Below are 12,463 nucleotides of genomic sequence, written 5' to 3'. Positions count from 1 at the left end.
GGGGTTTAAGGAGTCACTGATCATGATGGAAACAGTGAATGATAACCGAAATGTAGCATTCTTGTGGACTGAGTCTGAGATAGTGCTGTCAAATTATGCATTTGCTGAGCAACAGCAACAGAGCCGTGGAAGGTTAGATTTGTGAAAAGTACGAAACTTTTTCTGGTTTACAACTAAAGTACAGGCATGCAATATTCGTACATTTTATGTGTTTCGGCTTTCATTTATCAGCTTGTGTAACCGCGTCTGCCAGGTACACAAGGTTCAAGAGTTTGATACACAAAGGTATAACGTAACTAGTGCCTAAATTCTATGTGCATACTAGGATTAAAGATGTCATAACCCTATCTCAACAATCATAGCCTCCAAATCAGTGCTTGCTTCAATAATTGAGAAGAAGTGGTGCCCAACGTTTTTGCGAACTGCTAAGTGAACTACTACCCCTTGCCAACCGTGTACTGTGGGAGGTATGGGACGGAGTCAACCCTGGATAATCCGACTCGGAATTGAGGAATTAATCAAACTCGATCGGACACCCGATTAGTGATGTTAATGTTGGTTATTATAGGCCCTCCATTATTAATAATATTGGGTACGGCACTAAGTCGAAATCCACTTAGTAAATACAAGCATGGGAAATGATATCAAACACGGGAAATAACAGACAATGACGAAGTCAGTAAGAGGCCAACAATAACGGACCCTGTTAGTTAATTTCCGACATGAAAATGGATTTTTCGATGGGGGGAATATCCTAACTGAATTGTAAACGGTATGTTACGCCGTACAAAACCTCGGGCATGGAGTAGTGATACAATACAAGGAAATTACTTCGAATTAGAGGCTTTTTTTTTATCCAGACACAATTCAGATGGATTGTTTGAAACTAGCAATGTCTGTCAACGTTCCGTTCTTTTCTTTAATTTCTCGATTCATAGTACGCACGTGCGAGTCGTGACGTAGCCCCCCCTGAACTTTTCCTTCGTCTTACGCTCATGTCAATTTAATATGTTTTTTTCTCACATTTTTAATCTCTCTCAGTCGATATTAGTGCAACCAAAAACACCGACTCACTGCCTGAAGTTTGATAAATTATAGCCTAAGCGTACTCTTTATTGCACGCAAAGTGTACTTTCTTGCATGTTTATTTGTCGGTGATATTGCAACGAGTCCTCCTTTGTTATAAAAATAAATATAAGTATATCTGTGACTTTGGACGCTCAAAGCATGTCGTGTGTCGTGTTGTATGCGTGTATAGCCACAAAATACAGTGAAAGATCAAAATTTGTTTTTAAGTATTCAAATCCCAACCTCACGACCCTTTAAAAGTTTATTACAACCTTCTGTCCAAAGTCACAAGAAACTCTTTCTTTTTTGTTTCTGTGTACTACCCCCAACCATTAAAAAACAAAACCTCAGTCCTAAAGGTAATCTATTTGTTTCGTTATTTTCTTCTTTTATCAAATAACTGTGTGCATAATTTAGTAAACCTTTGTAAGGAAATCTTGCCGAAAAATAAATCAGATAATACCTTTCTGAGGCCAACTGACGTCTTAGAAGAAAGCACTCCTGTTTCTTTTGTGCGAATCGCAAAACTTTGTTTAGCTTGCCCAGCTTGGGGTTTAAAAACCGTAAGTTCTGGAGGCTGGAGAGCTTCGTTGTGTGTAATAACACAGAGCAGTTACTCACGCAAAAGTTCTTGAATGTTGGATGCCACTGCTTCAAGGGGCGTTCCTTCAGGATCGATTTGCTTGAAGCACGTTTGTGAGATCTGAAAGTTAAACTGAGTGCGCTGGAGTGCTTGGTAAGGAAATTTTCGTTATTCATTAAAACTTACGTTTCCTTCTTTTTTTAGGGGTTATTTAGACTGCTGACGCTTATTCAGCTGTAATCTTGTCTGAGCAAAATCGCAAATTTTTTGACGAGAAGAAAATGGATTCGCTGCCATAGACGTGCTCCATTGTCGTTCAAACTTAGTTCAATTCATTTCCCTTCAACCTGTGAGAGCGTCCGTTAGCAATGTTTACCCTTCGTATGATACCTTTGAACACAAATTCCAGTTTCAAAGAAGATCATTCTATGTGCACTCGTTAAAGTTTAGAATCTTCTGCAAGGAATTGTTTTATGTGTTGAGGAGTTTAACTTGCAAATGTGTGTTAACATTACCAATATTATTTATTTCAACCTCCGCAATCACTCTGTTTGAATTTTAATCTAGTGTTTTGTCTTTTATATAGATCTCCCCTTTCGAAACTATCAATCACAAACAAGCAGACTTCACCACAAAACGAGCAAACAACATTGAGCAGTGTATTTGATATTTATATCACTCGGCATGTTTTTATTTGGCAAAAAGTTTTTGCCAAGTGCAATTAACTGCTTTTAAATTTTTGCTTCAAGTTAAATGCTGAAAACACTCTTATGTACTTAGTCTTTTTAATAGGTACAACGAGTTATATTTTCGTCTTCTCTCATACTGCATAAAATTTTGTCTGACCATAAGATGGAATCGATAGATTCTATTAAAACATGTACAAGTAAGTACCGGAGTACAGTTGAAATTTGATATAGCAATAGGTTAATTTCTCTCTTTTTTCGCCTTTTGTAGCAGTTAATAGATGAATATTTGATAAGAATAAGTCTCTACCTAAGACTATGTTTTCAGCGGAGGAAAGGAATAAGCCCACCAGCCGATATTTCTAATCAGATAACTGAACAAAGTAGTTGTCAATGAAAGAAGGTGATCATTAAGATATCCTTGGAAGAAGACAAAGTCGAAGAATAAATACTGAAGACCTGCCACAGTTTTTGAATCACAGTTATCAACATGGTCACGATCATATTTTGACTACAAGTTTTATATTTATAATTCATTTCTAGCGATGAAGCTAAAGCATCTCCTTCTCTTTGTTTTATTTGGTACTATGTTGCAATCATGTTCCTGTTGCACTGGTGAGTATAATTTATAATTTCTCTTTTAAATTTCTGGTGCTTTAATTTTCTAGCGTCGTTTCTACAAAAAGATTAGAAGAGCAGAAGGATACCAACTTAGAGATGTAAATAATTTCAAAGCATCAGAGTACAAAATATAGATTAGAACGAACGATTCACTGTTACAATTTACAGCACGAAAATAATCCCTATATAAACTCAGCCGCATGGATAAATTTTCCGATAAGGAACCTCTACCAGTTAGCATTTGATTCTCGAGTGATGATTAATTTTGTAAGGTTTTCATGCTATTGAGTTGTAAGGTATTAAAATAGGGTGTTGGTGAAAAGGCAGAAATTTGTTTCAATGATTGCAGAATAAACAATTTAGTTTAGTCCTCCTCCCTCCACCAGGTGATGATTGCCGAAACATCATATTTAGGGAGCCAATACCAGACATGGTGTTAAAGAATCACGTGATCAAGAGTGTTATGGTAACTGATGAAGGGAGCTGCAGAGTGATGTGTTATATGGAGCCTAGTTGTGTGTCCATCAATATTGGTCCATTTGACGGGGAAAAGCAAAAATGCGAGTTGAACAACGCAACGGGGGAAAACCATGCTCCATTTCTTCTCACTAATAAACCAGGTTACAATCATCTTGCAGTCGAGGTAACATTTCACATTCTTACGAAAATATTAGGAGACAGACACAGATAAGATGTTTTCATTTTAGAGTGTTGTTGTTATGAGTCATTGGCAAGAGTAAAGTGCACGAAGCTACTTTGTTTCTGCCAACAGAATCCATGCAGCAGCAGCCCATGTTTGAACAATGGCACCTGTCAAGCTGGATTCACCAATAAAGGTTTTCGTTGTGTTTGTCGTGATGGATTCACAGGGGAGAACTGCCAATTTCGAGGTATAACAACTTGCGTTTTCTTTCACTAAGTCTCTTGGGTTGATTGAACAACTGACAGTAAGGTGACTAACCAACTGTTTTAAAATCGGTTAATAGAAATATCTTCTGAAATCATACGCAAAAGCATATATGGGAATCTGGAAATTCCGCAAATTTGACTCCTTGGACAATCTACTATCCACTGAAGATAAATTAGAGAACGCGTATGATATTGAAACTCCGAATAGACACAGTTTACTTAGACAAATAAAGTGTTTCTGGAACTTGTATCAACACAAATTGATTCTGCGTCGGAAAAAAATTAAATCAACAAAGGCATTATTAAAGGAGGAATCAAAACACAGCCACTAACGGTGATAAAAGTAATAGCTATCATTTTTATAAATCTTGAACACTTGACTGTAAAAAGAATTTTGAAATTAAAATAAAGGCATTATCAAAAGAGAAAACAAAACACAACTACTAACGGTGATAGAAAGAATAGCTGTGTGTTTTTACAAATCTTGAACACTTCACTTTAAAAAGAAATGTTAAATTTGAATACATTTGGAAATTAGAAAGAATCTAAGAACATATTTAGTAGACATGCCACGACATTTATAAGTTTTACGGAAATCAGTATCACGACAGACGGAGGGACTGATGGCATTAAACCCGACAATTTTCTTCTTGATTTCCATCTCTCCGGAAATATTGTATTGACATTTTCATCTAGAAGAATAGGCGAAGTTGAATACAGTTGAAAACTAGAAAGAATCCCGAGTTATATTATTTGCATTTATATTGAGGAGACAAATCATGATTAATATAACACACTTTCAGCGAAAACCAGCGTCACCATAGACCGTATAAATAGCATTAAACCCGACAATGTTTTCACTCATTTCGCAGCTTTTAAGAAAAATTGTGCTGAGATTTTCAATGCTGGGGAAAGAAGAGATGGTATGTATACCATTAAACCTGATAATCTGCCGGGCTTTGATGTATTCTGTGACCTAACAACAGCTGGTGGAGGGTGGACGGTGTTCCAGAAGAGACTGGATGGTTCGGTTGACTTCTATCTCAATTGGAGAGACTATAAACACGGATTCGGAGATCTAAACGGTGAATTCTGGCTGGGACTGGACAAGATTCATCGCCTGACCTCTGATAATAACAACGTGCTGCGTGTAGACTTGGAAGACTTTGAAGGAAGTCATACCTATGCTGAGTATAAGATGTTTGGTGTCAAAAGTGAGAATGATAAGTACAAGCTAATCCTTGGTTCTTATTCAGGTAAATTATTAATAAATTAATAAATTATTATTCAGGTAAATGAATTGTGATTGGCGCCAACATGGCTGCCACGTTTTCTGGAGCTCTTCGCCTATCTACCATTTTTGGTGTTCTTTTCGTTTTGAATGCTGCCCAAGAATGCTACAATTGTCACTATAGGAGGGTTGAAAGTCCTTGGCTTTTCAAACATATTTTATCCAAGTTTACTACTCCTAAATTTAGAGTTCGCCGGCCGGTGGTGTTGTGGGGCGTCCATGGTCTAACCTTGCTTGCAGTACCGGAGAAATATATCACGCTAGATATCACTATAGATATGGACGTAGAGTCACAACCGGGTCCAGAGATAGACAGGAGTTTCGGAAGGGCGTGGACGCCCTATCGCAGCGTCGCAGGTCATCGTTGATAAATTTGGACAAGAACTCTCTAGTTCGTCTGAACGACTACTTCGCCAACCTGTGCTATGATGACACTTACGTTAGACCTAGTGATATGGATATCCCGGACAGTGTAAAGCCCCCGAAAATATCTGAGCGGTGTGTCTGGAATACCTTAGTTCATGTAAAGAAAACCGCAACGGGACCAGACGACCTCCCGTACTGGATCTGGAAAGACTGTGCTGAGCTACTCACACCAATCGTCACTCACGTTTGGAATCTGTCGCTGTCTACTCATACATGGCCAGACTCCTGGAAAAGGGCAAATGTTAACCCTCTCCCCAAAGTGAATATGCCTATAGAGGACTCGGACTACCGTGGTATTAATGTTACTCCTGTTATTGCCCGGTTGTTTGAGAAGGTCGTGTATCGTACACAAGCACAGTCTGTCATTGAGAGCAACCTGAGCCACACCCAATTTGCATATAGACAGGCGGGTAGTTGTACAAATGCCTTGCTCGCTATCCAGCACCAGACATACAAGTATTTAGATAGTAGTGACTATAGCGCAGTGCGAATTTTTACCATGGACTTCAGTAAGGCTTTCGATTTTGTGAACCATGCTATTTTGTCTGCCAAACTGAAACAGCTACCTCTAAATCCGTACATTATCAATTGGTATCATAGTTTCCTCTCTGCAAGACAACAGCGTGTTGTTAGTTATAATTTTTTAGGACAGTGGAAACTTGTCAATAGAGGAACCACACAAGGTAGTGTAAGCGGACCGTATCTTTTTAATATATTTTTGAACGATTTGGAGATTTTTTTTAATGGTTGCCCTGTGCTTTTTAAATATGCCGATGATTCCACTATTCTTTCGCCTATCACTAGGAATAGTGACCCGTCTGCTGACTTAGTAGGACAGTTCTTAACATGGTGTAAAGACAATAGAATGGTCTGCAACCCTTGCAAATGTAAAGAGCTGGTTGTTAGAAAGAAAAATCATAATGTACTCTACTCTCCAATTAATAATATTCCCCAATGTAATAGCTTCGTTTTATTAGGAGTAACTTTACAGAGTGATGGAAAATTTGATGAGCATGTAAGAACTAAGCTTGTCAAAGCAAACAAGTGTTACACGTCCTACGAACATTGAGAAAGGAACATTACTCTCAGGCAGAGATTGATCATCTTTTTATATCGATTGTTTTGGCTAATTTTAGCTATGCACTTTCAGTCTATGGGGCATCTGAGTCCGATCTTACGGTTGTACAAAAATTTTTAGACCGATGTCATGAACGCGGTTTTATCTCATTTCCAGTTTTTATCAAGAACCTTTTAAACAAACAAGACAGAAATATTTTGAAGAAACTAAAATAAACGGATTGCCACCCCCTGAAAGATATCATTCCTGTCCAAAAGACATATCTACACAATCTCAGGAAAAAAGGCTGCGCGCGCCCGAAAATTAATACACAGCGCTTTATGAACACATTTGTAAATAGGTTGATATTTAAGCTCCATTTATTGTAATGATATACTTTTTAATTCATAATATGTATGTAGATTTCTGTAGTTTTTTCAATTCATTGTAACATAAGATATGTAGTTTTATCTTATGATGGAATAAAGACTTATTATTATTATTATTATTATTAATTATCATTCCGTCTCTTCTATTTTGGTCAATCTAAGAAGAAAGGGGGAGGACAGTGCTAAGTTATGTAAATATGCTAAACGTCTTTTACATCAATAGCTTTGGAAGACAAAAAAGAAACGTCAGCTCGTCGATATGCAATCCTGGACAGCGCATACCGGATGTTGTTTAGTCCAAAGGTATTCGCCAGTGGATCATGCGCAGATAACCTGACGAACTTATCCAACTCTGATGAGTGCCTCGGCAAACATATTTATTGACATTGTCATATCGAGCAATTCAGTCCCTTGAACCTTCGACATGAATCACAGACATTACTAAGAATGCTTTTAATCCATATTATTAATGTTAAATTGATATACTTATTTGATATTTAAACATTTGTTCAGCCTTATGAACGGCTCATCATTGGTTAAACGTAGTACTCATAATGCGGCTCATTTTTTCAGGAAATTCTGGTGACTCTCTTGCTGTACATCGCGGTATGCCATTCACCACCAGAGATCAAGATAATGATAAAGGTAATGATAATCATGGAGGTCTCAACTGCGCCGTTAAGTTCAAAGGAGCCTGGTGGTACAAGAATTGTCACCGCGCAAATCTTAATGGTTTATATCTTCGTGGAAGTCATTCCTCCTTTGCTGATGGAGTGAACTGGAAAGACTGGAAAGGACATTATTACTCTCTAAAGAGGACCGAGATGAAAGTAAGACCAGTGGATTTCTGAACTGTCACGTTTATGGCACAATAATGAAACAGTACCAACTTAACAAAAAAACGAGTGTCTCGAATAATAATAACTTAATCTGTATAGCAGTACATTAAAAAAGCTCCTCATCATGGTTGAAAATTGACAGTTACTGATAAGTAGCTCTAAATAAAATGCTTCTTTAATCTTTTCTCAAAAACAGAAACTAATGGACTCAATTTTAAGGTCTATGGGTGAGACATTCTATTGCCTGGGGGCAGCGGCTGAAAAGACCCTGTCTCCATAAAATTTTAGGTGGGTCTTAGGTATTTAAAAGAGTTATTGTTGAATCTCAGTGGCTTGTATCATTATGGCCATCACGACTCCTATGCTCCTCCTGACTCGGTTATACAAGTTTTGATTATTTAAATTTTTGACTCGTATTTTCACTTAACGGAACACTAAGCGATCACACAGCCTTCATTTTTTCAAAGTCAATATCAGAAGAGTAAACCTCGTACTTAATTCAGTTCTAGAAACTTCATCCTTTTTGTTTCTGTATTACCCCAACCATTCAAAAACAAAACCTCAGTCCTTAAAGTAATCTATTGGTTTCGTTATTTTCTTCTTTTATCAAATAACTGTGTGCATAATTTAGTACTTTAATTTAGTGTAAGGAAATCTTGCCTAAAAAGGAATCAGATAATGCCTTTGTGAGGCCAACTAACGTCTTAGAAGAAAGCACTCCCGATCCTTTTGTACGAATCGCAAAACTTTGTTTGTTAGCTTGCCTGGCTGGAGGTTTCAAAACCGTATGTTCCGTAGGCTGAAAAGCTTCGTTGTGTTTATTAACACAGAGCAGTTACTCACACAAAAGTTCATGAATGTTGGATGCCACTGCTTCAAGGGGCGTTCCTTCAGGATCGATTTGCGAGAAACTAGTTTGTGAGATCTGAAAGTTAAACTGAGTGCGTTGGAACGCATAATAAGGAAATTTTTGTCCCCTCTTAAAACTTACGTTTCCCCTTTTTCAGTGATTAGTTAGAATGCTGACGGTTATTCAGCTATAATCTTGTCAGAGCAAAATCGCTAATTTTTCGACGAGAAGAAAATGGATTCACAAGTTTATATTCGTAATTCATTTATAGCGATGAAGCTCAAGCATCTCCCTATCTTTGTTTTATTTGGTTTTATGTTCCAACCACGTTCCTGTTGCACAGGTGAGTATAATTTCTTTTTTAAATGTCTTGTGTTTTAATTGTCTGGCGTCGTTCCGTAAAAAGATTAGAAGAGCCCCTTGAAGGAAATACTAGCTTAAAGATGCAAATAATTTCCAAGTAGGGTCTATCGTATTTCTTCACAACATACCCATCAGAGAACGAAAGAGAGATTAGAACGAACGATTTACTTCAGTCTTTGAAGAACACCGGTAGAAGAGTAGACATTTCCAGTTTTTAATTTCTTTTACTGATAACTATGACGAAACACCAAAACAGTCTTTAGTCTTTCATGACCTCCATCAGAAGTAAAGGATATTACATGGCCGCACGGAGATACGAAATTGAAATTTAATTTCGAGGTGCATAGCTAAAATGTTCCATGCAGCTAACTAGAGAAATATTTTTCAACATTCGAAAACTCGTACCTCCGGGCGGCCACGTAATGTTCTACTTACTATATAAACACCAATGAAATACTTATTTAACTTTGCGACAGGTGCAATTTATAATGGTAATTGAACTGAGTGGAGTGCAATTTGGGCTGAAATCATACGCGTAATTTCAAAATTGAACGAGCGCGCAGCGCGAGTTCAATTTGAAGTCACAAGTATGATTTCAGACCAAAATTGCACAACACAAAGTTCAATTACCACTTTATTACATCCATTTTGAAATCGCCCAAATACAGGACTTCAAATATTTTGTTACTACAATACTGAGCCAGTTTCAAATTAAATTAATCCATTTTTTGGGAGGAAAAAATAAGAGTTTTGGAAACAAAAGTTGCAAAATTTGCCACATGACACTTCATGTCTTTCATCTTCCTGCAATTTGATCGGTTACTTTAAACAAGCCTTGAAGTCTGATTGGTTGTTTTGTTTTTAGTGTAGCCTCCTCATAAAGCAAAAAAATGGTGCAATTTGTGAATAAATCGCACCAATTAGAGCCAATCAGATTACAGGGACCACCAGTGATTTCAAAAGGGGTGTAATAAATTACGTTATCATAACAATAGTGATCTTTCCTACGGTAAAATTTAACATATTATGAAGCCACGATGTTTTTACGCGAAGGCTTGCGTGTTATTTTATTTGTGTTTCTCTTCTAGAAGTGAATATTATTTTGACCTCTGTCGGTAATGATTAAATTTGCTGTATCATATATTATTTGCATAAATTTACTTACCTGATTTTCATGCAAATACCTTGCACCACTATATTAAGACTAGCCTGTATTTCGCGCGAAAATACGTACGGATATTTGTCTGCGGTCATTATCTGTTCCAAGATGCGATGAGTTTTCTGAGATCGAAGCCCGAGGAATCAGGATCCTTTTCAAAAAAATAAAACTTCATCACACCAAGGACTCCGCGTTGAAGCCCTCGGAAGAGCAGTCATATTTCAGTCGGTTCAAATCTATTCAAATAGAATAAAATAACTTTAAAAAATAAATAAACAACGACAAATATGACATTCACTTGACCGACGAAACATACGGATTGCAATCAAGTTCGCCCCCTACGGATGGACTTTACAATGTTCGATAATGAACATTTAAAAAACTAGCAAATGAATGACTAAGGTTAAATAATCTCACATTTACGCATACTTTGCACCAAAGATGTTATCCTAGCTAATACCGTATAGAATCTGAGTTCACCAAGAAAAAGGTGTGTTGAGACGTAGCTGAAGTGACGGGTTACCTGTGTAAGTTTCTTTTATATTTAATTGCTAAGAGTTATCATCAAAGCTTCCCTTAAACTGAAGCCAGGATACTCGTCGATAGCGGCTAACCCTACAAATTGTAATTTTAAGACACCGATGAAATTGTACAAGTATACAATCTATAAAGAAGATACAAGCATCAAAAGAAGAAACATAATTTTATATAAACAGTGGAACTTCTCTCACTCAAAGTATCATGGGAACGATTGCATTATGACACTAGAGAGTTCAAGTCAGCAGATAAACCGAAAAAAAACTTCTTCAAGGAATTAATGTCAAAGTTACAATAGGCCGGAATTTAGAACTACCTGACTGAATTAGACTTAAACTAATAAGGCACACTAATATCCTTCATTTCAATCTTCAGTGAAGTAAAGCAGGTGCTTTGAGCATAATAAAGGCCAAGCCACAAATGAGCTCATTGCACTTTCCTTGTAATTTCAATTACATCTTAGAAGATGTGCACTAATCACTAAACAAAATAAAAAAATAATATCCGCACAACCCTGTTAGGGTACTGCAGAACTTGCATCACGGACCTTTACTATTAGATTAAATTTTCCCAGATTTTATCGTTACGGTATAATCTTACCGACAGAAAAACACTACAATCCAACAAAATCAACCACTTTATTAAGCAAAGAGTGATATTCTTAATAAGGAGCGACTCTTAAAGGCAATACAGTACTTATGCTCTATAAACTCAGTTCACCATCGAACCAAGCTCACAGTTTCCTCCAACGTTTCTTGAAATTAGCAATCTTCCACTATAGCTCTCTCTCATAATATAGCTCTCTAAACGGTCGGTCTTTCTCGAGAGTGCGAATGGAGAAAGATAAAAAGGGGAAGGGTCTATTGGTGAAAGTAAAAAAGAGAAATTCGACACGGAATGGCGAAAGAATCTCAGTGAAACGGATAAAGCTTGTGGTTTAAGCAATCTTTACTACTCGCACTCGATCAACAACCATCAAGTTTTGCCACGGCCTGCTAAAGCCGCTTTTGAGTTGAAAAATAAAGTTGGATTGAAAATTGCTGTTCAGCAGAATTGAACTGAAGGTCTGTCGCAGTAACTGATAAATAGCTACCTGCACAATATGTTCTTGCTGAGAGACCCTTCCGGACGCTTCTGCGGTCGTCATTTTGTGTTTTTCAGAATGTTGCCATAATTTGATATGTGGTCACCCAAAGGTGCAAATTGTTGGGAAGACTTTGAAAGCGAAAAAAGCCTTCTTCGTTTTTACGCGAATATGTCTTCTTTGCACGAATCAATAGGGTATGTAAACATTACGGATTGCCTCGAAATTTGCTCCGAAGACTCCCAAGATACCAACCGTGTGGGGGATTCCGTTTTTCAAAATGGATCTCCCGCAATGGCCTCTGACGTACTGCGTATCGGTAAAATTTTGATTAGCAAACTTGACAGACTAAGAGCAAAGCAGCCGATAAGAATATTGAAAAAATCCCCACACGGTATGAAGACCAACCCCTCAGGATTGAAATTGTGCAGAAGGTCATTTGTGCGGTCAGATTCGATATGCGATTCATTCCCCCAAAGAAACATCGTCCATTTCGAATTGTCACGCCTCATTCGGATTTCGATTAGATCAAGCTAAAACGACATAATTTTGCCGAATAGCACATTTCATAACCTTTCCACTGATATATAGTTTATAGTAG

At 37.4% G+C, this 12,463-nt stretch overlaps 1 protein-coding gene across 1 annotated transcript; it reads left to right on the top strand.

The window, feature by feature from the left end:
* Window positions 1-3,451: 3,451 nt before the first annotated feature.
* On the top strand, window positions 3,452-7,881 carry LOC131799292 (microfibril-associated glycoprotein 4-like). Its single transcript, XM_059117006.2, has 4 exons — window positions 3,452-3,601; window positions 3,731-3,848; window positions 4,740-5,123; window positions 7,604-7,881. The coding sequence occupies exons 1-4, from the start codon at window positions 3,452-3,454 to the stop codon at window positions 7,879-7,881; spliced, it is 930 nt and encodes a 309-aa protein (XP_058972989.2).
* The last annotated feature ends 4,582 nt before the right edge of the window (window positions 7,882-12,463 follow it).

Source organism: Pocillopora verrucosa, chromosome 3 (genome assembly GCF_036669915.1).
Source record: "Pocillopora verrucosa isolate sample1 chromosome 3, ASM3666991v2, whole genome shotgun sequence".
In the NCBI taxonomy this organism is placed as follows: Eukaryota; Metazoa; Cnidaria; class Anthozoa; order Scleractinia; family Pocilloporidae; genus Pocillopora; species Pocillopora verrucosa.
This window is presented reverse-complemented; position numbering and strand designations above follow the sequence as displayed.